The 27,104-nt window shown below is 40.7% G+C and overlaps 1 protein-coding gene and 1 long non-coding RNA gene across 27 annotated transcripts in view; one reads left to right on the top strand and one right to left on the bottom strand.

Annotated features, from left to right (window-relative positions):
* The window catches only part of PTK2 (protein tyrosine kinase 2), a 201,829-nt gene that overhangs the window by 17,926 nt on the left and 156,799 nt on the right, over positions 1-27,104 (bottom strand). For 13 of the 26 annotated variants that reach the window (XM_061374197.1, XM_061374196.1, XM_061374183.1 and 10 more), the window contains 12 exons: positions 25,806-25,826; positions 24,666-24,763; positions 23,069-23,153; positions 19,437-19,537; positions 18,212-18,327; positions 15,868-15,968; positions 14,839-14,928; positions 13,331-13,535; positions 6,869-6,980; positions 3,898-3,984; positions 2,575-2,712; positions 773-904 (listed from right to left, as the gene is read on the bottom strand). In XM_061374197.1, coding sequence (XP_061230181.1) covers positions 773-904; positions 2,575-2,712; positions 3,898-3,984; positions 6,869-6,980; positions 13,331-13,535; positions 14,839-14,928; positions 15,868-15,968; positions 18,212-18,327; positions 19,437-19,537; positions 23,069-23,153; positions 24,666-24,763; positions 25,806-25,826 — 1,286 coding nt within the window. Of the gene's footprint in view, positions 1-772; positions 905-2,574; positions 2,713-3,897; positions 3,985-6,868; positions 6,981-7,517; positions 8,202-13,330; positions 13,537-14,838; positions 14,929-15,867; positions 15,969-18,211; positions 18,328-19,436; positions 19,538-23,068; positions 23,154-24,665; positions 24,764-25,805; positions 25,827-27,104 lie in introns of those variants that run through there. The other 13 variants (XM_061374202.1, XM_061374188.1, XM_061374181.1 and 10 more) reach the window with 3 other exon arrangements.
* The window catches only part of LOC133223477 (uncharacterized), a 254,198-nt gene that overhangs the window by 7,120 nt on the left and 219,974 nt on the right, over positions 1-27,104 (top strand). The gene's annotated exons all lie outside the window — the stretch shown is intronic.

A 27,104-nucleotide genomic window follows, 5' to 3' on the forward strand; every position in this document is an offset into this window, starting at 1 on the left:
ATGTGCCTGATGTTTGTCACAGCCCATAGCACACCACTGGATATTATCGATCTATGAGATGAAGATCACGAGCCCACAGGCTCCTCAGCATGAGCCTATAGAGAACAATATGCTACCACCATCTTCTGCATCTGCAGCCAGCACTCTCAAGTAAGAGAACTTTAACACAGAACTTGAATTCTGACAACTGGAAGCCAGGGTTGAACTAAAACCATACACCAGTGGCACTGACGACAAGAAACATGGAATTGCAGACACACAGCAACAGGAGATCCCATTACCAATGCATTTCTTCTTCCTCCTCTTGGTGAGGGCTTTCCCCTCACCTCACAGAGCTCTCAAAATGTTTCTTCCCACTAACATGTCATTCATAACTCCTCTAGTGCAAGTCTGCTTGCAACTCTTACTACAGTCTTAGATGGGTGACAGTTGTCCCTCTTTTAAGGGTGGAATATGCACAGATCTATCTCCTTAAGAACAAAGAGGCAATCTCCAGACTGACACAATTACACTCATGACTTCCCACACATAAATAAATGCTCAGCTGTGTAAAATGAGGTTCATTAAACCCCTGAGCTCTTCCAGGTATTTGAAATACAGGACTCACTGTTCAACACTTGGTGTAAAAACTGTTTCCAAACCTACATATTGGTAGGCACCCCTGTGTTCTCAATACATACTCTTATTTCACAGAAGTGAGCAGTGTTAGCAAGCTGCAACAGAAAAGGAAACATCAGAATGAATTTAGAAGCACTACAGAATGATGTGTTACCAGGAATCGTTCCTCTTTTTCAAGCCAGCGCTGATCTTCTTCCATCTCTTGTTGCTGTCGTATCAATCTCTCCTCCATAAGATGGGTGGGTAGAACCTGGCTCATTCCTCGTATGTCCAAAGTGCCCGAATCCTACAAACCAGAGTGAGTTTATTCAGTCTCACAACTTAGAAAACAGCTGCAAGAATTTAAGAGATAATAAAAGAACACATTTTAAAAGGCCAAATGCACAACAGCCATCGAGCAGAGTTCCTTCAACCCCTTATCAACTGGAGCAGACCATCAGAGGAAACCCGTTCCCACTAGGAACATTTTATCTTGCTCCTCATCACTGGAACTGGAAAGATTTGGAGAATTCTGTGTTTCAGTAATGTTGTCACTCATACATTGCACTTCATTTAAGCTGGACAACAAATCCAGATCTATCCATTTTGCTTTCTTGGTCTTGAGCAATAATGGAATCACAGAATCATAGAATAGTTAGGGTTGGAAAGGACCTTAAGATCATCCAGTTCCAATCCCACTGCCATGGGCAGGGACACCTCACACTAAACCATGTCACCCAAGGCTCTGTCCAACCTGGCCTTGAACACTGCAAGGGATGGAGCATTCACAACTTCCTTGGGCAACCCATTCCAGTGCCTCACCACCCTCACAGTAAAGAACTTCTTCTTTATATATATATATATAACGTACCTCTCCAGTCGTTAAAAGCTGCAAGATACCTTTTTAACTCAGGACAAACATGCTTCTAAGTTTCATCTGACACTTGCAAAGCATTTCACAGAAAGCATTTTATTAATGGATTTGTGAGAAGGTTTTGTCCATGCCTTAAGCTTACAATACTCCATGTACCATATCCCAGTGCTGTCTGGCAATCATTAGCAGGAGCGTATCAATCAGTATTTTTAAAAGCCAAGGGGAATTTGGTAACAAACTTTTCACCAAGATTATTTTAGGGAACCAACTTCTCAAGCTTTTGTGAAAACTTCGGCTATAACTTACAATTACAGACACATGTACAGAATTTATGCTTCATTCAGGCATGGCATGGTTAGACTGTTGTTTCTAGTGTCAATAATCTACAGGGATGTTGAACTACTTGGGACTACAACTCCTAGGTAAATAATAGTGCAAACAGCAGCAGCATGGCAGCAAGTGGCAAAGGCCAAATCAAGCAAGAGTAAGCAGACGACTCAAGACACCTATCTGCTCACCTGTATTTTAACAGAAAAGCCTCAGTTATCACTTATATGTTTATGAGAGGCACAGGAATATAACATTGGTTAGAGAGGAAACATTTAAGACAGAAGCTGCACAAAGTGAATCTTTGTGGAGGATAAAATGGAATGAGAAAGTATAAAATACTGGAGGAGAACAGGAAAAAAATGATGGAAGGTTAAAGGGGGAATTCATCTGATGCTCTTTGCAGCAGCTCCATGCAGTCTTAACAGGCTGGAAAGCATCTAACAGGATCCAACACAGAACAGTTTCGAGACCAGATCATTGTCTGTTCTGGAAACAGTTACAAAGAAGCCTCCCATCCTTTAGCTCTGCTGGGTATCTCCCACGAGAGGTATTTTTAGACAGTAATGATATTGCATATTCTTACATGACTGTTCCCATCTCTATTAACAGCAGTAAGTTCCAGTAAAGCCTTCTCTGAACAAACATGAAATACTTGCTGTCACTCAGTTAAGATATAAGTAATATCTTCATCAAGATTTTGTATAAAGAGCACACTTATAAGAAATCCGGTTTACTGTACAGAGTGGAACAAGAGATGTGTCACTTCACAATACCTCCATGTTTGGTTGCCACACTGATATTTCCTGAGGCCGATGGTTCCAGGAATCTGTCTGATCCAAGAGAGAAGCCTGCCCTGGATAAATGCTGCCTGCCATGGCTGGTATTCCATGAGAACCAGGGTAGCCAGACACCTTTGGAGGGGGGTGAAAAACCCAAAGATAAAGTTACATTAATAAGACCTATCCTTTCCCATAATTAATAGCTTCCACCACCCAAGGAAGCAATATGAGAGTGCAGAAATGACTCAATTCAAGCAGTCACTCAGAGGCAGGAGGGGAAGAAACAGCAGAAGAAGGAAGCTGAGCCAAAACATGAGACAAATCCCCTTTTTTGTCCTTAAGGATGCCTATTGTAACTTAACAGCAACTATCTGAGAGTAACTGTAAGGGTATATATATATATATATACCTATATATATAACTTCTGAGGATAACTAGAACTATTTGAGGATGCCTATCGAAACAGCAGCATTAGAAAGTGCGTTTTAACCTCTGCTGTCAAGCAAAGTCTTCTGATGACCAAAGACAAATCAACTGATACATTTAAAAGAGCTACACATGCAGAGCTCATACTCAAGTTACCAGAAGCCCACAGACATCACCCTACAGAGGCATATAAAGCCATACCCCCTGCTGCATGTTACAAGCTTAAGTCTCAAGTGACAGCACGTAATTAGTGTGCTCAGCTGTGTGGCCTGAGAACTTCTCCACAGGAAAATCAAAGTAGGTTTAATAGTCTGAAGTCCTCATTAAAACAATGAAAGCCTCCCCCTCCCCATGGAATAAAGGAAGTCTCAACTGCGACTTCTATGTGGTTTTAGCTTTGAACAAACCTGAGAATGCTTAAAGTACTTTTGTGACAACCTTTTGGTTTAAATGTCTTCAGCAGGGTTAGGAAGAAAAGCAAAACCTCTGAGTGTGTGATGTGGTAGATCTAAAGGCAGCTATCAGCCAACAGAAAACAGAAACGGGTCAGAGAAACATCAGGGAGCAGATGATCAATAAGCCAAAGAAAAGCCCAGTCAAAGCCGGTTTGTGGCGTAGCACAAATGTTAACATGAACACCGCATTCCTTTGATAAATAGGGAAATGTCTGATGTGTTTCACTGCAGTCTCAGGAATCTGAGATGAAAATATATGCCATCTGGAGGAAACCTGCCAGGCTCACTTTGGGATTTGGTCTGGTGTAAAACAAAACCATTTAACACAAGGGAATGACTATAAACAGCTTAAGGAGTGAATCAATGCCACCAACTGCAACTGAGTTATAAACCCCACAAAGCAAAATATACATGCATGGTGTTATAAATATAATACCTGGTAATGATTTGGCTGTACCATGTGCTGTGGACTTGGATAAAACCCTTCACTGGATCTCGGACTGGGGTAACCAGGCCTACTGGGCTGTAAATGTAAAGGAATTGTTAGTCTTTAGAAACAGGAAACTGGAACCAGAACGTTTATATGTGGTGCATCACAACAGCAAGCTCAAAAGAAACCCTCAAATAAACACTAAAAAGACTAATATTTCTTTTAAACAACTAAAATGAAGTTTTCCTCCATCTTTGCTTGGAAATGGCTGGACTGTTTGCAGGTATGTCAATAAACAACACTTGCTCTGTCAGTTCTTTGTGTATATTTAATTGCTTGCACTAAACGACCTGCTCTGTGCTGCTCAACTCTCGAGACAGCATCAGCTAAGAACATAACTCTTCAATCAAGTTTCCAGGTGCAAACAGAGCAGTGTTTCTAAGTTTACAATATACAGCACATAAAGGCTTGCCATTAATTTGTTGCTTTTATGCCTGTTCCCAAAAGTAAATTCTTTTGCTTCAGTCTGAACGCAAACTGGGATAGCAGTCTGTGTAGCATGAATAGTTCCATGTGTTAAGTCTGAGGGTTAAAGTTAGTTCTGAGCATTCACTTCTGTGTAACCAAGTGGCTCGACATGGAAGGTGCTTTTGATCATATTCTGGACTCCATGGGCACTTCAGTAGCCATGCTTTGGTTCTGCAACCCATTCCTAGCCAAGAAAAAACAGGACAGAACTAGCTCCTATTAGAAACAACAGCTAAAGAATAGCTATCACGAGTCTTTAACTGGTTGTCTTGCTTTACTCCTTCAGGAGAAAGGCAACACTTTAAACATAATCAAACAAGATGTATAATCACAGGAAAGGAGGAAAGACACCAGGAATTCTGATGTCACTATTACAGGAGCCTGGTTTTCCGTGCACGTTGAGCAGATCATCCTTCTGCTAGGACAGGTACAGGAATTTCACACTACTGAAAGAAGTAATGTTGGGAAATGCTGCTCTGAACAACAGACTTTCATCTTCCAAGCAGAACTGCTCTGTTATTTTGGTTGATAATCACCTCTAACGGTGTACCTATGTTTATATATGTGGGTTTTTTTTCTGCGTAAGAGTGCTGCTCTCTCTTTCAGGAGAAGTAAAAGCAACAAAAGAGGGGAAAACAGCCTTCAATCCTCATCATTCTGCAAATGGGTTCCTTCAGTCCTTCCAGTGACCAACACACTGCTTTGAGATTGCAGAGTTTTATCATCACTTCATAAAAAATGTCATCATTCTGTTCTAGGATATTTCCTGTCTTAGGTTTCTAATGGAAATCACTGTCAATACAGGCAATGTCATTGTACAAATTGTGATACTTGTGAATCATTTGAGAATGTGTAGTTTAAGGCTATAAATAAACTGGGGTTTAAGACCTGTAACAACCTGAAAAATTTTATAATTGTTGGATTTAAAAATCAGTTGTCACCATTAGAAAATTAGACAATAACTTAAGAGGTACTCAAAATCTCCTATCCATGAAATTCAGCTTGTTCAAATGACATTTGTATGTGCATCCAGGTTGGATGGGGCTTGGAGCAACCCGCTCTAGTGGAAGGTGCCCTTGCCCATGGCAGGGGGTTGGAAGTGCACGAGCTTTAAGGTCCCTTCCAACACAAACCATTCTGTGATCCATATTTTACACAAAAAATACTGTATAAAAAACCTAACCAACAACTGCATTGCTCAGACAGTGAGGACATACTGACCCCCTCAGAAAGATATGCGGTGGTAGAATTAATGTCAATCTTAACACATCTTAACACATTGTCAAATGTTTGAGTTTATACATCACACCTACAGCTGTAAAGATAATGTCTAATATGGTATAGCTCATATATTACATTAGTATAAGGTACTTACTCATATATTACATTAGTAAAAGGTACTTATTCTGTTTGGATTAGCCCCAAAGCTTCAAGAGTAAATAAATTCTTCAAATAAGGTTGTAATAATTAAATAGCACATTGTTTTAGTTTATGCAGTTTATCTGCTTCTGTAACTGGGAACATTATCTATTTACATATACACCAGATCCTGCTGGTTGATCCCAAATGAATAAAGAGGTCGATGCTGCTTTTAACTCTGAAATGAAAGCAACAATTCCACTGCCTGTATTTCCTGATTGCCATAAAGCCATCAAAACACAGAACCAAGCTCAGAAATGTATCAGGCAACAACCTGGGGATGGGGAAACAGGACAAAGAAGTTGCCTTCTTAGGACGGTTGGGGATGTGTGCAACAGAAGATGCCACACGAGTACTACTGAAACCATTATTGGTGATCAGGATGCAGATAATATTCCCCATTGCAGTGGTGACTGCATAAAATGAAATGCTTCAAAATACAAGCTCAATCCTTTAAAGTGCTAAATAATTCAGATGAGGAGACAAGTTCCTGAGAGATGAGAGCGCTCAGCAACTGGTGAGGTTAAGAATACCACAGCTGCAGAACACATCAGTGACATACAAACAGGACAGACATGTAATGAAACAAAATTAAGTGGAAACTAAGCCACAGAAGGTCTTTGGAAGCAACCCCCTAATTTTCTGTCCAGAATAAGGAAAATGAAGTTAGTTCATTTCTATCCTCTCACAGATGTGTTACAAATAAACTTCACGCTGGTCTGGAACTCGCTGCTAAAGTTTCGTGAGTGCTACAAGAATGAAGAAGAAAAAGCCAGGAAACAATTTTGTGGCAACTATAGTAGGCATTTACAAGTTAAACAACAAGAAACAGAAATTATATGATAATACAATACTATCACACAATATGAATATGATATCATAGCATGGATCAGTTCTAGTAACAGTTCCAGGTAGAGCTGGGTCATTTAAGGCAAGTATTAGCAGATGATGACAGAATTTGCCATTGTTTGAATGAACCCATCAAAGGAAGCTTTGAAGGAACACACACATAACTTGCACGCTTTGCTACCTTGGGAGGAGCTTCGTCTGATCCTCCTGAGTCCCAGGATACTGTGACTTGCCGCCTGGATTCCATTCTCATTCGTTCTTCTTGCTGCAGCTTCTCTTCCTCCAGTATTGTACTAAGAAAAACGTATTACAGTTAAGTAAAACTCCAGTTCCACGCCTAAGAAACCTCTCCCCAGAGCTCTCACATTTTCAGACTGATGAACATCATCCACCAAAGCGACTGAGCACTGAAACACAAACTTCTTTACTTGTTACCCTCTCTTTTGATGTGCAACTACAGAGAGAAACCCTCAAAGACAGTAAACCGAGCGCTTACTTGCATGAAAAGCTATTTTACACAGAAAAATGGTTCCACTGAATTGCTGCAAAGGTTCAAACCTCAAAACGTCCTTTCCTGACACTCAACAGAGCTTCAGATCACTGGGATTTTGTTCTCTTTTAAGCAAAGCAGTCAAGCCTCCCCCCCCGCCCCGTTTTAAATACGATGTTCTCAGCTCTTACATTTTAGCCTAACCAGGAACACATTCAGCACACTCATTTAGCAAAACAGAAATAGCTGACGGTATTCACTGCACTTCTCAAACATTCAGGTCAAAAGGCTCCATTTTCAACAAAGCAGAAGACAGCAGTAAAACTCGTTTGCTACTTACCGCTGTTCTGACTATTAAAAAGCCTGTTTGAAGTCCAACGTGATACGGCTGCCCCCACAGCCAGCCTCCTCCCAGCTCTGCTATGTGGATTATTAATGTTGGATATTTGCCATTTGAAAACTACTCAGAATGAAGCTTTGAAAAGAGGGAGCTGCAAGTCCGCTGGAGCTGCACGCTACAGGGGTAGTCTGGAGATGGGAGCAGGGAGGATTATTTACACATTGCTATCCCCCAGTGTAAAGATAATCCCGGGAAGGAGCTATTCCAGCTTCTTTATCGCTCCAAAGTTTCCAGAAACAAAGCTAGGTCCTGAGTTTATAATCTCCTGCTCAGTCTGCTAAATAACCACCCAGAATTACTCATGCAGGGGGATGAGATCAACTACAGCAATCTATTCTAATCTTAGAACTTTACTGCTTACTTCAAGAATAAATTCCTGCCTGGCTGGAGACAGGAACTTCGCTTTCCCTTACTCAGCCAAAACACCAAACTATCTATGCCACTTCTGAAAAGCAGAGAAGTCATCTCGTCTCACTGCAGCTAAAGCAAGTTTACAAGTATTGCTGCAATTTCAATCCATCATTGCTAAAGGAACACAAGAATGTGAAAGAAAAACAAAATCAGACAAGTTATTTGCAAAAGTCATCTTGATATAAGTACTGAAGAAACAAAGCTACAGGGAACTAAAGGGAGAAAATCCTTCTATTTTACCTCTTTCTGCCTCCAGAATAAGGAAAATGCAGTGTTTCCTACTTGAACCCATAAAGAGCTAGCAAAAAAACACTGCTTCAAAGCTACGTCACACTTCAGCCATTCAGCATGCATTTTTATGTAGCACAAGAAATCGGTCAATGCACATCCGTAGCCACGAACCATGATTATGAACTTTCAAGGAGTACCACGAGATTTAAAGAAACCCACAATAAAAGACCTCCATCCAGACACTGCAGGAATAAACCCCAGCTTTCTCACAAAGCTGTTGATACAGCAGTTGCTCTCATCCAAGCAAAGGAGTGGAACAGCGTCCAGCTAAAAGCAGCCAACTATATTTAAAGATGGCTTATTGACAATCTGGGGTCCATGGGTCTAACTTGCCACACCACAGTCCTGCTTTTCCATTAAAAGGAATGTAATCCCAATATATATCTGCCTTGCTATTGAAGCCATTTTATCTACAGTGTGAAGGTATTCAATATGATACCATTAACTTAGATCACATCATTGGAAATGACATATTTCTACTGAAATAACTTCTTTTTCATACTACAGGCTCAGTTTTTTGCCTTACAACCCTAATTCATCCCATCCTGCCCGTGCCACCGGGAGATCCTTTCCCCAGCAAGGAGCCTGGTCAAAGGCTCATCAGCTGCAGCCAAATTTGTACTTGGATGCCCTTGAGTACTGCTGACAAGGATATAAAATAGAAATGCCTCAGAGAAGCATTACTTGAAAAAACACAAGGAATATAAATGACTCACAGAAACGGCTTTGTTTTTCCAAAGGGAAGACCAATCCATAGAGGCAGGAAAAGCGTGCCAAGAGATATTTCTGACCTTTTCTCAGTGCAGCTGCTCCAAGTACTCTGAACAGTTTATTAGGATTTGCTGAAGGTCAGGGAAGTCAAATCTAGGCATATTTTCCCAAACTGAACGTATTTTTAGCAGCAAAGAGGAGCAAGAAGAGATTCAATTCATGTAATGTCTCTAGTAAATCCTGCGGTAGAACAAACTTAACTCATCCTCTTGGCTAGGTTATGTCTGATGCAAAATCTCAGCTATTAGAAGTTTGTGTAACTGATAAACTGCTTTCACTTACAAAGAATCTTTGCATTGAAATTGTCATCGAGAAGGAAACTTTTACTGGGAGATTCAGGAATAGCTGAAGTACCAAAATGTACCCTTACATTTCAAAAGGCACAGCAAGACCAGTGTTTGCTGCTGGGGTGGTGCAGGAGCCCACAGGAAGCACTGACCCCAAACAAGCAGCTCATTCTCTTCTCTCTGCAGTTTTCAGCCATCAGAAATGCAAAGCTGGATGCAGAGGAACAGATTTTTGAGGATTGCTCCAATTTAAAAGCACTTTCATATGGATTAGGGATTATTCCTAAAGGTCACTGTCAAGGAGCAAGAGGCTAATGAAGCATTTTGCAGCCTCCAACACGCAGTTCAAGTATGTGTTAAAGTATCTTCTGACAGGATGCCATGAAAGGACAGGACTCAAACTGCCCCCAATCTAATCAGTTTTGTTTCTTTTATTTATAAGAACATTACAGGACCTACATCAAATGCAGTCACACGAAGGCTCAAGTCCCATTCTCAATTATCTGTTGTCACAAAAATAGACTTGAAAAACATGAATTGGTCTTTTCCCCCCCTTTTCATTCCTATTAGAGCTGCATTTAATGTGATCCACAGCACTGGGATGCTCCTGTTAAAACCTGTGCTTGTTCATCAGTGACCAAGAGAGCACAGTCTCAGCACAGCAATGATACCACTGCTGCTCATCTGGCTATGTTTAGGAAGAAGGGTTAGTGATAGGTACCTTGAGCAAAATCCATTCAATGATGCTGTGAAAGTGTCATGCAATTCCATTAATCTGAAAGCTCAAATTAACCTTCAATGCAAAACAAACCCCCAGTTTTAACAGAATCACCAACCAAAGGCACATTCAGGGCACCATAAAACAAGCACAAATCTGGGAGCTGACTGTTAAGGAAGCCTGAGAGTACATTGCTGCTACCTTAGCACACTTGCAACATATTGAACGTAGCAAAGAATATATTACATTTAATAATACAATGATGTATGGAAAGTGTATGGTTACAGTGAGAGCATGATTACAGTATAGTTAGTGTATGATTATAGGATAGTAAGTGTACGGTCACAGTAAGTGCCCAGGAGTTATTCTGAAGGAAAATGCTGTAAAACTGATACTGCATGACCTGGGTACACTCAACACTTTGCAAAGGGCCTTTCTTATTAATTACCATGCAGTGCAAGACTAAAAATCTCTTCCACAGCAAATCAAGAAATCAAGGCAACACATGCTTTCTGATGAAAATAACCCAGATGCTAACCCTGGCCCAGTCAGGGACAGAATCACAGGATTACAGGGTAAAATCTCATTTAATCATCCTTTCACCCCCACAAAAAAGAAGGGTCCTAGGATGATAAGAGGAATCAATTTTGGAAGCCCACAATCTACCGATTTGTTTCTGTATTTGCTGTGAAGATTCATCCTGTCTGCTCTGGACAGATGAAATGCTGTAAGATATGAGGGCTTATTAACTACTCTGATAACACTATAAATTTAACAGAAATCAGCATCTTTGCATTGCACAATCAGCTGCAAACAAAGTTTGTGCAAAGCAAATGTTACTATGGAATGGGAAAAGCAACAAATAACAGAGAGCACATTAAAGGCTTATGCTCACATCAGTGCTATTGCAGATGCAGAAACGAAGTTGTTTCCCAAAGCCATGGACTTTTCCTCATTAAGACAGAACTGCTGTATCACTGGCTTCAAGCAAACAACTCAGTGTGCTCTGAGCTTGGAAAGAGTGCCCTGGATAGGATCCAGAAGGAGCAGCAGCAGCAACATCACACAGACAAGGCCACCAGGGAAATGACTTGTTTTTGCAAGTTCATGGGAATTGGGAGTTTTGAAACACAATCTTTCCTGGCTGCCTCAGATTGCCTCATCATAAGGGAATTGGCAACCTTTCCAACCAGAGCCTGGCTGTCTGTGAGCAGAGAAAAGAAGCCCTAAGGACAAGCCTGCTGCCTAGCTTCCAGGATAGAAATGTCACCAGCTTGAAGTGGCAGAAAATGCTCTGCTATTCTGGTGAGAAGAGAGGAAAAACTGGATTTTAGGGTTGCTGTGGCCCCAGGAGAGAGGCTCTCCTCCCAGTAATGCTTCAAATCTCATAGCATGACTAGAGGAGCAAAATCACCATCACCGTGGTCCTTTTTTCATCTGGAATCAGAGCACAGTTCAGGTTGGAAGGGATTCCTGGAAGTCTCCAGTCTCTGATCTCCCGGTCTGGTTGCTCAGAGCCTTTTCCAGTGAAGACTGGGAAGCCTACCAGCATGGAAATCCAGAGTCTTTCTGGGTGACCTGTGTCAGAGCTTATCCACACACTGGGAAACGTTTGTAACCAGTCACAGTTTGCCTTGCTGTGTGTCCTGAGTATTGGTTCTCGCCCCTGGGCTGTGCATTCTGAGGAGAGGCAGGCTCTTGGGCACTGATCTGTGATCAGTTTATCTGGAGACACCTTTCCAACATAATTCACCTTTTTCTTCCCTCCCAAGTGTTGCTGCCTTTGCTCTGAGTACAGCCTACATTTATTTCACCCCCCAAACACAGTTACTTTTACTCTGGATTTACTCATCGCCTTCCCTTGCTGGTGAGATGCCCTCCCTGCCTGGGTTTACACAGCATCTTCCTAATCACACTTTTAGGGCTTCATTCTCTTCCATGCCACCCAGCTGTAAATTATCAGGTACAATCCAACTGCAAATACTCTTATTCTTCCAGAGCCAAAGAAAACCCCAAATGAATTGCCAATTTCCACCTATGACCCAAATCACACAACTGTGTCATACCTTTTCCTTGCATTCCTACCCAGCCCTACCATTCCTTCCTTTGTGGTTAGCTCCACAGAGTCAACAGGATGACATGTTATTTACGAGAAGAGCTATGTCCTCCTCTAGCTATGTAATTTATTAGTCTACACAGGAGCTATCATAAGGAACAGATGGAGGAACCACATGAAACTTTAAGAAAGAGGAACAAAATGAAAGGTAGCCAAGTTATCCATCCAGCAACTCTGAAACAGCATCACAATGATATTACAATTGTCCCTTATCTTAACCACGTATGGATTATCTTGTACCATGAGCATCCAGTGACAGCACAAAATGACACTACAACAATGCCACAAAGCACAGCTTTGAAACAAGATGTAAGACAGGCTCGAAGAATTCAGCAATGAACTGCAACAAATCCAAGGGTTTACAGTGTACAACACCCGCATACTGTTTGAAGCTTATATTGACTTAGGCAAAATAGATACTGAGCACTCATGAGGTACCAAAATTGGGTACAAATATCAAATGTGTCTGCACAATATCTCAGTCATGTTTCAAAGTTCAAATATCACTCCCATTCTGTGGTTGGTGAAATACAGATATGGAGACTGGAATAAATCATTGCAGAATAAAGTAGGGTGTGAATTTAGACTGGCCTCAGATGTGTGTGCTCACAGTTATTCCAAGATAAACATAAGGTAGGCTATATCCTGGTTTACTAAGGACAAAAGAATTCCTAGTTAATGATGCTGCCTTTATTGCAGGCTCCACAATTGCGCAGACACAGTTGCCACAGGGCAACCAGTGTGCTACATACATGATTACAGTAACTTTCAACAGCACTCACTTGATGGTTCATTTATTTAAGAAACAATCTGTTTCTACCCCAAAACTGTCCACTGCATGTTTGAGGAGGTAGGGAATGCCTCTGAATCCTTTCTATCCCCTTTCCCAAGGACTGTAGCACACGTAGCTAACGTTATACCTGCTAGCAGAACCTGGAGTTTTTCTTGGGTGATTCCTATTTCCAGGTATTTGAATGTATTGCCTAACCTAATCTCCAACAGATAACGTCTAGATTTCCAAGAGAGTAGCAACAACCTGGCCTTCTGAAGAGAAAACTCAGTATATTATGTCTCACATTTCCCACAGGAAGAAAGTAACAGAAGATAGAAAAGAAATATTTCTGAACAAGGAAACGACCTTTCCGAAGTATAACCCTACCTGAGTTGTGCTTTAAGTTCAGTAAACCTGGGTCGTCTACTAGGGTCGTATGCCCAGCACTTGGTCATAAGGCTGTAGAGGGTAGGAGGGCAGTTTGGAGGCATTGGGAGCCGCTCACCGTTCTCAATTCGCCCAATCACATCATTGTTCTTCACTCCCTGGAAGGGCTTTACCCCATGCATTAGGATCTCCCACATACACACACCTGAGAAACACAACAAAAAACATTTTCCCCACTGTGAGCAAACAACAAAACCTGTTACAAAGACACAAACCCCACTTTTGTACAGCCTGACAGTGGGGTACCTACTGAAACACCTAACTGGGCAATCAATTTTGACTTACCGGTTGGCAGCAGAGAGGAGCAATGTGCAGTGGAATTACACCCAGAGCATCAACCTCAACTATTTATGAGGAAGCATGACCCACAGCTGGCTCACAGCAGCCTGGCTTCACCTTCTGCCTATTGTAAATCAGAAGGGTTGCTCATATTCAAATCTACTTTTTTACGAGGTAGTAGGAGCTGTGTTTGCTTTTCCCTTTGACGAGTTCCAACCAGCTTGTTTCGACACGTAGAGCCTATTTTCCCTTTGAGGGTGTTTTAACACTGGCACTGATCCCATTTTTTTTTTGTGCTGAAACTATGTAATAAACCAGTTTCTGGTGAAACTATGCTAAAAGCACAAAGGGAAAAATGGTCTGCCAGCTCAGGACTGGCCAGAATGTTCCACAGGCTTCATTCTTCCAACTCTTGACTGTATGAGAGTTTTCTTCTACCTAAAATAAACCTGAAAAATTCATTTACTGAGTTAAAATTTCACTTTGCAAGAGTGTGAACTCTTACTTGACTGCCCTGCTCTTAATTCAAGCCTCCTCATCTTTGTCCCTTTACACAGCCTATCCCTGTTCTGTCTGTCTGGAAACATCAGTCTCAACCAGTCTGAGCACAGGTGATCAGATCCATTAAAAAGCTTGCATTGTTAGGAAAAAAGATCAAAGCTTCAGGATATTCCCATTTACCCTGATTTTTACTCAGCTTTTGGTCCTACTTTGTAAGCTAGTAGGAGCTGTTAAGTAGGAATCTAGCATTAAAGATCTAGGATGAGGCAGGCTGATCTATGCTTTAAGCAAGGAAGAAGGGATAATCACCATGGAAGTGAAAACATAAAATAGAAACAGCGCAGAACAATGGGGTAACAGAAAGAAATCAGAGGGAAAAACAACAGTGAAACACTCATGTCCATTATTACTATGATCTAATTTCCTTGTACCTTCATTCCTGTCAGCTTCTTACAAGAGGCAAAAAGGCACATGAAACTTTACGCTTACTGAGTAGAAAAAGGAAAGAAAAACACAGAAGAGCTGGAAAATGTGCTGGAAGAAACTGGATTTTCGGAACGTATGGTAAAACCAGTGCCAAGTATCGAGAAATGATTCATTTACAGCAGTTAAAATGAAACACCAAACTTCAACAGGACACTTAGGAAGCCCCAGTGGTGTTCACTTACCAAACATCCACACATCGCTAGCTGAGGTAAACCGTCGGAAGTTGATTGACTCTGGAGCCATCCATTTGATAGGCAATTTCCCTTTGGAAGCTGCAGGGAAGGCAAGACAAGGCAGGCTGTTATTCCTAGCAGATTTTGTTCTCAGTGCAGTAATTCATAGGCAAACCCTATCTCCAGTGAAGCACTTCAGCTATCAGATTTTGGACAAGAGATTCCTGCACTCTCTGACCTGCTGGTAGTCCTTGATCTAGAGAGAAGAGCAGCCTAAATATTCAGACTGAGTTCCTTCAAGTTTTAACTTCATTCTTATTTCAACATGCAGCTACTGCAGTTAAGGTGCTAGCACCAAATCTGAAGCCATCACAATATCTCATTGAGGGAATAGGTGTTTTAAAATGACTTATAGGCAGGTTGTTTGGCCTACAACAAATGACAAAGAAGCAACAAAACCTAAGATACACCCCAAACCTCCCAGTGAAGCCCCCAAAAATAAACTGCAAAAGCACAGCAAGTAATGATCGTGTCAAAAGCATTCCCCCTCTTAGCAATTAAACCAACATAGAGCTCACAGTGATCCAAGAGAAATGAAATGAGGACACACATGGAACTGTAAGAGGACAGATACAGGACTTTTTATGACTGAAACTAGAAACAGATTCAAGATCAGATTTATGAATTCATGATTTCATAATATATACCATACTATACATCTCAAACAGGCTTCAAATGAGGATAATCCTCTAAAACTCATGAAGAAAGCACTGAAAGATTAACCTTGAAAGTGGACTCTTATCTACACATGAATTTCCTACTTTTGCAACTTAATCAGACCTTGCGATTCTTCTTCTTAAGCATGTATTTAGGACTTTACCCTCATCTAGTAAATTGTTGACTAGCTTCCCTTTCTATACAAATACAGCAGCTACACCAAGAAAATAGGGTTAATTCCTTTTCACAACAACCTCAGTATTGTGAGAAACAATTGTGTTCCAACTGCTTGGAATAGAAGGGTCCAGAGCGTCAACTTACCTTTATAGTAAGTACTGTCTTCCATGTATCTGGATAAGCCAAAGTCACCTAATTTCACACAGTCAGTGGCAGATACCAGCACATTTCTAGCAGCAATATCCCTGCCAAACAGAGGAGACATTATTTCTAGTCATTTAAAAACACAAAGGGGTGAAATATCATTTTAAATACAAAAACCTAGAAGTATCAAACTCCTTTGAGAGGAGCTTATAATTTTTCTACTTATGGTTTGGGTGCACATCTACAGGAAAAGACTACGACATCCTTGCCTACTGATCCTGAGAAGACTGCAGAAATGCTGCAGTATGTTTGATCCATATAAGCAGTAACTATAACCATCATTGCAATGTCAGAAGAAGTTTTAGTCATCCATTTAAATATCAAAAGAGAACAATTCTTGACAATTAGAACTGATGGACAGCAGAAAATTTGCCTCCTGACCCTGCAAAGTTTAAGATCTCAAGAGGCTTTCTAATATGAGGCTCAGTTTTTAGTGATGCCACAGGGATTATGAAGACAGGCACATTCCCAGGTGAGACAATCTGCCTTGTATGTGTCTGTTGAGTCTGGATTTCAGCAGGCTTGGCTAAATCTAGACAGCTTTAGCTGTAAGCAGCGAAGGAAGTACAGCCAGCTGAGCAGTGGAACTTCCTCCCATTTCAGTGTGCTATGAACAAGTTGTATTTTGGAAATTTATTGCTGGAATTAAACTAAACAGCTTAGGTTGGAAAAGATCTTTAAGAGCATCAAGTCCTACCATTAACCCAGCACTGCCAGGTCCACCATGAAACTATGTCCCTAAGCACCACATCCACACATCTTTCTAATACCTCCAGGGAAGATGACTTCATCACTGCCCTGGTCAGCCTGTTCCAACATCCCTGCCCAACTTGGTGTCACCTGCAAACTGGCTGAGGGTGCACTCGATCCCCTCATCCACATCACTGATAAAGACATTAAAGAGAACTGGCCCCAGTTCTGAGCCCTAGGGAACACCACTTGTGACTGGGCACCAACTGGATTTAACTCCATTCACCACCACTTTTTGGGCTCAGCCATCCAGCCAGTTTTTTACCCAGTGAAGAGTACACCCATGAGCAGCCAGCTGAAATCCAAGTATCAATAACAACCTAACAGTCTGTTATTTACATTGTTTTAATATATATATCTATATATGCATACCTAATACGTATGTGTTTGTATGTACAATATATACAACACATCTACAGACTTTGAATGTAAGTATTTAAACACAAAGCAAACACTTAAATTCAAAATTAAACAGTTCATGATAACTGGAGTGCTGCAAACTTTCAGTTGCACACAGCAAGAGGCTAAAGCCAGCCTCTTCTCCTTAGCAAGCTCATGTTCAAATTCAAGGGAATAAAATTCCTAGAAGGAAATTGAGGTTTAATTTTTAGTTAAGCGAGTTCTTGTATCTAACAAGTATTTTGTTTTCCCTGTCCTTTACTCAAGGAACCAGATGCTCCTTTTTTGCTTTGCTGTATTGGGAAGGTTACAGCTGACTCACAAAGCAACAAGTCAGCTCAAATCTATTCTAATACCCAACCCCATCTCGGAGTAACTGCAGGAATGGGCCAGCAGGTGTCACTCTTGAAAAGGGTGTGATTTTGGGGGCAGCATCTGAAAGAACGGCATTCTAACATGGAGACTGCCATAAACCAGCTTAAATGGATTTTAGGAGTTTCCAAGTAATGCTGCTGCACATTCATCAGATGTCAAGGAAAAGAAACATAAAAGGAAGGCTTCAAAGAATCTTAACTATATGTTGTGTTTCTCTTCACTTGGACACGTGTATCTGATAGCCAGAATGCTGCCAGTCAAAATCCAGTATCTTGGGACACCATGTATTCATAGAATCATAGAGTCATAGAATAGTTAGGGTTGGAAAGGAACTTGAGATCATCCAGTTCCAACCCCCTGCCATGGGCAGGGACACTTCACACTAAACCATGTCACCCAAGGCTCTGTCCAACCTGGCCTTGAACACTGCCAGGGATGGAGCATTCACAACCTCCCTGGGCAACCCATTCCAGTGCCTCACCACCCTTACAGTAAAGAATTTCCTCCTTATATCCAATCTAAACTTCCCCTCTTGAAGTTTTAACCCATTACCCCTTGTCCTATCACTACAGTCCCTAATGAAGAGTCCCTCCCCAGCATCCTTATTATAAGCCCCCTTCAGGTACTGGAAGGCTGCTCTGAGGTCTCCATGAAGCCTTCTCTTCTTCAGGCTGAACAGCCCCATCTGTATTCCCTAAAATGACAACCAGTTCCATACAAAAATACACACGTACCCATACATATATATATGAAATCTTACCTATGTACAAATCTTTTGCTCTCTAAGTAGGCAAGTGCTGTGCTAAGCTGGTAAGCGTAGAGTATCAGAGAGGCCAGATCCAAGCTGTATTTTCTTACTTGCAAAAACGATCTCAACTTTTTGCACAAAGAAGGAAGAAACAGAAAGAAGTTAGGACAAAAAAACCCACAAATCTAAACAAGGCATATCTCAAACTGTAAAGTTTACACGAGCATCAGTGGCAATGCCTTCCCTTGAGACTGGATGAGAAAACAAAATCCCTTGGCATGAAGCAATTTGACTCTGGGTGAAATTCAAGCAGATTCTTCTATGTGAAAACTGTTAGCCAAACCAAACAACAGCATCATTGGGCACTACTTTCAGGCTCCTTTTGAAGAGCAACATGCTGCTGCTGCTATTCCAGAGAGTAAAGCACTGCTGGGCCTTTTATGCACTCTTTCCTTGGGAACTGTGCATGTTTCTGGCTGAAATGATATTAGACCAGACCAGCACGTGGCCAATCTGAACACTGATTCATAGAACCATAGAATAGTTAGGGTTGGAAAGGACCTTAAGATCACCCAGTTCCAACCCCCTGCCATGGGCAGAGACACCTCCCACTAAACCATGTCACCCGAGGCTTTGTCCAGCCTGGCCTTGAACACTGCCAGGGATGGAGCATTCACCACTTCTTTGGGCAACCCATTCCAGTGCCTCACCACCCTCGCTGTAAAGAGCTTCCTCCTTAGATTTGACCTGCACTTCCCCTGTTTCAGTTTAAATGCATTGCCCCTTGTCCTACCACTATCTTTTCTCAGGCCTCTGCTGCAGAAATTGTACAGAAAAAAAGAAATTCAGCGTTCCAAGGGAAAGAACGTTGTTACTCAGGAAGAATAAAGGATGTAGCACAATTGCACTTCTAGAAGGTATGTTTAAAAATGCTGTTTAAGCGATACTGCATTATCATCATCTTGACACAGGTCATGCTCTCACTCTGGGACAGCAACTGAATTCTCTGAAAACCATGACTACATCACTTTGGTATGAGCTGATGCAGTTCCCTCAGTGGAGGAGCTGGGTCAAATGCTGCCACTCCTGTTTCTGAGTCTGTAACTCTACAAACAAGTACAATATCATGTTTGAGGAGACTGCCTTTGCGTTAGTGCCATGAAGTGATCCTCTCAGTCTTTGGTAAAAGTATCTGTGAGCTAAAAGAAGACTAAAGTTGCACAAGGACTTTTCATACCTCTCCAAGCGTACAGAGCTCCATGATTATCCACACTGGGTTTTCTGTAATAACTCCAATGAGCTTCACAATGTGAGGATGATCAAACTGACGCATTGTTACTAAAGGGAAAAGAAATAAGTTGGTGTGTTACAGAAAACCTTTTGTTTTTCCTTAAATAATCAGTTAAGAAGCATTTAGTCTATCACCAGAAAATACAACCACAGTTCTGCAAAACTGCTGCAAGCAATAGTATCTGATCTGTGGGCAGTAGGAAACACTGCTTTAGCAGTACTGTTCTCCTGCTGTGGAAGATGCAAGTCAAGTTAGGCTCTAGTTCTTCTGCCCTGCTATTAATATAGTGTACGATCAATTAACTTGTGCCTTTCTACTGAATCATACAAAAGAACATAGAATAGTTTGGGTTGGAAGGGTCATAGAATCATAGAATAGTTGGGATTGGAAAGGACCTTAACATCATCCAGTTCCAACCCCCCTGCCATGGGCAGGGACACCTCACACTAAACCATGTCACCCAAGGCTCTGTCCAAGCTGGCCTTGAACACTGCCAGGGATGGAGCATTCACAGCTTCCCTGGGCAACCCAATCCAGTGCCTCACCACCTTCATGGTAAAGAACTTCTTCCTTATATCTAACCTGAACTTCCCCTGTTAAAGTTTTAACCCATTACCCCTTGTCCTATCACTGCAGTCCCTAATGAAGAGTCCCTTCCCAGCATCCATATAGGTCCTTCAAAGCTCATTTTGTCCAACCCTCTGCCATGAGCAGGGACATCTTCAACTAGATCAGGTGGCCCAGATCCACATCCAGCCTGGCCCTGAATGTCTCCAGGGATGGTGCATCCATCACATGTCTGAGCAACCTGTGCCAGTATTTTACTACCCTCATTGTAAAGAATTTCTTCCTCGTGCCCTTGATAAACATCCTTAATTTAACCTTGAAGTAGGACCTGTGTTACGTTTACAGCTCACAGCATCAACAGAAATATATAACTGGAAAGTCTGCTTCAGTTCACCTAAAATTAGGCAAGAATAGAAAATATTTTGGCTTTCAATTAGCCACAAGCTAAAACCATCAGGTGCTTCTGGATTCTTATTCCAATGAGCTCTGAATTCTACTTCTGTACACTGGTACACAGCAGCTGCATAACCAACACATCTTGTGACACCACATATCCCAAGAACAATCCTTTGACAATGCTGTTTCTAAGACCTAATGCTATAAAAATTTGTTAACGTTTTCCTGCAAAGAAACTTACATGGATAAACTTGACATCTTCTTTAAAATATTAATGGCTTATGAATAATGCAGAAAAAAACCCATAGTAAAACAAACATCCCTATCAATGGCATAGCTTAATGCATTAATAAAAAGGAATAAATAATGTGAAATGTCAAACAGGCAGTAATGACTGCTGAAATACTACACAGAATGGAAGCTGGATTCCTAAACCGTTCAGTTCCTCTCTTCCCCTTGGAAGTAAATGGAGTTTGAGGGAAGGAAGCTATTTCTGACACCTCAGAAAAAGTACACATTGCTAAACTGGTTCATATGAAATTAATGTTAGTTTAAAATCTCAGTAAATAAAGTATGTATTCCAAACATTCTAATTATTTAGGACTCTCTTGTGCTAAATTCAGTCTGCTTTATAACGTTTTATAACATGGAAGTGTTGCTTTATTGATGTAAAAATGAAGCAGAAATAGAGTTTTAACTATCAAGGCAATGGAAAGGCAAATAACATGAATATTTTTATATCATATCGTTTTGCCAGTCCTAAACATGAAATATTCCATTGTTGCAAAGTACTTCCTAGAAATGAATTCAATCAATGTTAGCTAACAAGCTCACACGTTCAGAAAGGCAGTCATTATAACCTTGTGCCATCTAGTTTCTAGAGGAAAGAAGAATGAACTACTTGTAGAAAGGAGCAGTTCACCAAAAAGCTAGTGGAAGATCAATGAAGATCTCCCCAAACTAAGTGGATTGTATTTCAGCATATACAAATGCATTAATAGTCACACACTGCTACACAAAAGCAGAGAGGAATGGAAAGACAGGTAATGCATGTAAAAACATCTTTCATCTACTGTTCACTCTGAGGTATTCCTCCTTGCAAGAATCAATACTACATCTTTTCAGCATTGCAAACTTCAACACAAGCAAACAAAAACCCCCAAATATTTTAATATTAAAATATTAGGAAATAAGTTTCTTAATTCAGTGAAATAACAAAATCTGCCTCTCCGGATAATGGGATTTGGGCCTTTTGAGGAGTACTCTTAAGAACGAGGAGGCAGCATTCTTTTGAGAGTATTAACACAAACAAGAGGAAGGTAACAGAGGGGAATTAGAATTAAAAACAGGAAAGAAGAAGTGGCAAAACTATTTAATCAGAATTGAAAAGCCCCATTTATCTGTCTACTACGTTGCCATTTCCTAATCCATCAAGCTCAAAGCATAATAAGGAGCGTTCAATGAGCAATTATTGTCTACATTGTGAAGAGACAGCAGCCTACCTTCGGGTGCTGAGTTATTACTATAAGCAATGGTATTTACTTTTCCAACAGCCAGAAACATAATGGGAAAAATTATAGTAATTTAAAGAAAAATCTGACATCCAAAAATAAGAAGCTGCTAGGTAGGAACACAGATTTTCTGAACAATTAGGAAAACATCCTGGAACAAAGACCAGCGAATAGAAGTAGATTGTAGTATCTGGCCATAATCAAATAATGTATGGATATAATACAATCATAGAATGGTTGGGGTTGGAAAGGACCTTAAAATTATTCAGTTCCAACCCCCGTGCCACAGGCAGGGCCACCTCACACTAAACCATGGCACCCAAGGCTCTGTCCAAGCTGGCCTTGAACACTGCCAGGGATGGAGAATTCACAACTTCCTTGGGCAACCCATTCCAGTGCCTCACCACCCTCACAGTAAAGAACTTCATCCTTATATCCAATCTAAAATAGTTTTACAAGGTTTATAGAAACACAACAGCAGAGGATAATAGGCAAGAATCAAGACCTGAATTCACATCTCAATTTGCTTACAAGACCAAACAGTAGAGAAAGCAGTAACTACAACACTCAGAGAAGTTTTCTATTAGTATTTCTCACCACAAAAAGCCTCCCTCCATGTATGACATGTATCACTGGGGGAATGCAGTATCTGTGGGCAATGATTTGGAAAATGCGTTTATTCTGTCATTATTTTTAAGTCTGAATTTTCACAACTCTTTCAAACTCTTAAACATAACAATTTTAGCAACTTTGTTAGCAAAGACAACCACCTGACCTGTGGAATTCATACACTGGGAAAGGTGCTATGTGAATTCATTAAGGAAAAGAAGAAAATGGAAGATCAGAGCTCTAATGTTCCCAAACTGCTTCTGAAGCCTTGCAGGAGTCAGACATCACTGTTCAAGTCAGAAAATCAAAGAACCCCATATAATTGTATACATGGGCAAAGCAAGGCTGTACTGCACGTACTGCAGGAGAGGAAAATGTCATGCTATGTAGTAAGGAAAGACTCATGTCAGTAGCAGAAGTTTCTGGCAGAGATACCGTGGTATTTGCAATGGCCAGTTCCAGAAGCTATCCCAGAAGCAGTATTTTAATACTCACAGGCTTCTTGTAAGAATTTTTCTCTAACGCTGTCTGAGGTGCAGTTTTTACATGTTTTGATTGCAACGGCCATGGCTGGATTCTCCTGAAAGACATGATTGAGAAACATGTGAAATAAACCCACAACATACAGCCCTCCAAAAGCCAAGTCCTTTAAAATCCTAAACTGTTTAGAGAAAGGTACTATTAGTGAAAACATTTTTAGTTAAGAAATTACATTTTCAAGGCTTCAATGTTAAATTATTGTTATAAACAATATACCCACTATTGTAACATTTAAATCTAATGTGCCTAAAAACAATGGATGGCTTGCGTTGGAAGGGACCTTAAATCTCTTCCAGCTCCAACCCCTGCCACAGGCAGGGACCCCTTCCACTAGAGCAGCTTGCTCCAAGCCCCTGTGTCCAACCTGGCCTTGAACACTGCCAGGGATGGGGCAGCCACAGCTTCTCTGGGCACCCTGTGCCAGCGCCTCAGCACCCTCACCTTTCTTAATAAAGAACTTCCTTAGTAAATACTTTCTTCTTTTAATCAGTTTTAAACTACGTTAAATCATCCAAAACTTATGACAAAAGGAGTTTAGCTGAATAGTATTACTGAGGATGGTAAACTCTTGATGATATTTAGCAAAAGCAGAGAAAGAAGTAGATATATGCCTAAACCCCACACTTTGCTTATGCCACCAAGCAAACCAAAAAGCCAAATAAAGGACTTTTTGTGGCTCTTGCAAAGCAAAGACTGGCTCTAATTTTGAAGTCAAACTACAAAGGAAAGTAAACCAAAGATTTTACATATTAGCTTTGAAATCAGTCACATTAAAGGCTTAAACCCAAATTAAACAGAGCACACGTATTCACAATCAGGAACAGATTTTGCCATCTAACTGTTTACCAACTGAACACTGAAAAATGAATGCACCTAGGCAGTCCAAAGGAGGACTCTTAGAGCTCAGGCAGCATCTTCCATCTTCTCTTGCTTTGGTGTGTTTTTCAGATACCCTTTTCCATAAGTTACACACAGCCCAGAGAAGCTGCAAGAGGTTTTCTTCTGGAAAGATCCTTTAGGTGTCCAGGTCATGCTTTGCATAGGGAGGTTGGACCAGATGATCCTCAGTGTCCCTTCCAACCTGGGATTCTGTGATTCGGCATCAAATGCCAAAGCTAAACCCAAGTCAGGCTCAGCACTGAATGTTCAATGCGGGATTATGGCCAAAGGGACAGATGCTTAGGCACACTCAAAATGAAGATGGAAGTGTAAGCTTAGGGTTAAAATGAACGACTTCCAATTCTGATTGAGCCAGTGACTTTAGTACTAAAGTCCTGAATAACTTACTTGACTCTTGTGATTTCTTTCCCTATCTATAAAAAATGGGAATATAGGAGTAGAGAAACTACTCTGGAGCTAGTTTTCTACTTATCTGAAGCTGGGAAATACTCTCTACATGCTGATTATTCTGAAAAATAAATGACAAAATCAGTTTTTATTTGTTCTGGAAGACTCAGACCGAGGCATCTGAGGAAGACATTTAGTTTTTATGTTATTTTTTAACTAGAAAGGTTTTACAGTGGTTTCTCTTTATTTCAGAAGGGAGGCTTACCGGGCTCATGTAAACTCCTTGGTGGACATCTCCGAACTGTCCTTCGCCAATGCAGCGCCCCAGCTCAATCCTCTCCCTTTGAATTTCATAATCTCTGGCTATAAGAATATAATGCACTTCAAATATTAAATTTCTGAGGAAGGGCAAAGAAATAACCCACAAGACACAAAACTCAAAGTCAGGCACTCCAAAGTCTCACATATGGATTACTAAGATTAACAGTTGCTGCACACCAACCTATACAAATGCTGTATACACAGTGGAAACCTCTTAAACAAATGTTTGAATCAAAGCAATGAGGCAGGAATTGTGAAATCTAATTTGCTAAATGAACTACTATGCATTATTTATTTCAATGCAATTGAGGTAATTGAACCCTTCTTAATTATAGCTAGTAAAAGACAAAGAGGACAGCCTAGGGCAACAGCAATGATATTAAATACAGCCTTAGCACACGTGGCTTGAGATGTTTAAGAGAACTCCACTATGTGGTATTTTAGATCTTGGAACCATCAAATGAGCCCAGAGAATTTTTAAAGAGGTAACTGCAAGAAAAAATAGAGAACCAAGAGCATGGCAAATAAAGATCAAATGAAAGAGCAGCATTTTGAGCGCATTACACTGCTGTCAGTGTGTAATTGAAGTAAAATTGATGCGTTTGGCAGATTTAAGCAATTTTGTTAACTTTGTGGTTTAACAGACTGAGAACATTAATGATAAAAATGGCTCAGTGCTTCAGCAAAACACTGAATCAATTGCAACAGAATTACTTCAGTTGCAATTTCATTTCTAGCAGACACGGGAAGCTAGTTCACGACTGGCAGAAAAGCACATACAGGATATGTTTTCACCTCTCCTTGTAGTAGTCAGAGACAAAAACCACAACCAACCAGCTTAGGACTTTGTGACTGATAATTTGGCTTCATTAACACCAAAGAAATAACGTCATCTAGAGCTGGATAACAAATAAATGCCCTTTTCACTTCTTTCTTTAAGTACTGCATTTTCCTCTTTAAAATCCCAAAGCTAACTGGTTTAACTATAGCTCATGTTTATTAAATGAAAGTGAAGAGTAAACTTAAAAATCCACATCATTCCAAACTGCAAGCATACAGGGATGGGAAAAGCGGCTCCTGTTACCTTCATCTATTCCATAGCTTTCTGCAGTGCAATTAAGAGAAAAATCAAACGCTTACTTAAATATAGCTTCTTACAATCAAGACAAGGACAAACACTTTTTAACAGTTATTAGTTTTAAATGAAGAAATATACTGATGCCATTTTAAGTTTACATTAGCAGAAGTCACAGGTCTTGTGATCGTCACTGACTCAGGCCTTTGAGAGCTGAACACTTGAGTCCACTTCAATCCAGCAAAGCACTTCATGAATTTCACTTCAACAGCCCATCTCGTGGAGTTTGAATTGAAGGCACACTTAAGTGTTCAGCATCATCGAGGGCTGGGCCCACAAGTAATTACTTCCATGAGGATTCAAATGAAGAGTAGGAAAAACCCACCCAAGCCCACACAAAGTTAAAATGTTAACAAAAAACAAAGGATATAGTTTAACACAGTACTTTTTGATCTTGCAACTACTTTAGTAGAACCATGTAGTGACTTACTGCAAGACATTCAAAACACATTGCTTACTTCTGGAAAACATATACTCTTGCTTTTCAAATCTTTATGTTCAATATATATGTTTTTCAAACATATATCCTTGCTTTTCCAGTACTTTCCACAGTAGTGGAAACGATGCTGCAAACACTGACGTGGTAATGAAGCATTCCTGCCACATGGTGAACTCTAGAAACGCTCTCAGACACCCATGGCTCTTCAGCAGAACAGGGTACCAGTTTAGCACCATCCTTCCCTCTTAACTAAGCAAACCCAGCATTTCTGAGGGTCTGGATATCAAGGGATTGTCTATTCCTAGAGCAATCCTTGGCTGCCAAAATGCAGCTGCATTTTCACATATACAACTCTGAAACCAGACTACTACACTGAATGAGTTAGCCGTGACAGTTTGAGTTGATATAATTCAAATACGCCACAAGACAAAGTCTGTGTGGTGGCTAAAGCCTCATTTTTGTGGCTTCAAAGATGAAGACAGAAGAACTTTGAATTGTTATTTTCTTCCTGAAGTCTTTCATCTTTAACACGTGGTACAGTTGGCTTTCCTCTACCACAGAGCAGCAAGTCTGTCACAGAGCAAGGGTGAGAGATGCTTAGACAGCAACACACAGAAGCTCTCCAAATTGTTTGCTCTTACCCCAGAAACCTCATCCATTTTTTTTAAAGTGTTTTGTTTGCCATCACAATCAAAAAATCTACATTTTGAGACACAAAAGTCACCAACAGCAGCAAACCAGAAGTTGGTTTTCTTTGCTTCAAAACCTGAACTTGAAAAACACCAAATCTATGAGCTTTCAAAACATCA

Source organism: Neopsephotus bourkii, unplaced genomic scaffold (assembly GCF_033783945.1).
Source record: "Neopsephotus bourkii isolate Nb327-2 ecotype Australia unplaced genomic scaffold, CSIRO-AGI_Nbou_v1 NB_1637, whole genome shotgun sequence".
Taxonomy (NCBI): Eukaryota; Metazoa; Chordata; class Aves; order Psittaciformes; family Psittacidae; genus Neopsephotus; species Neopsephotus bourkii.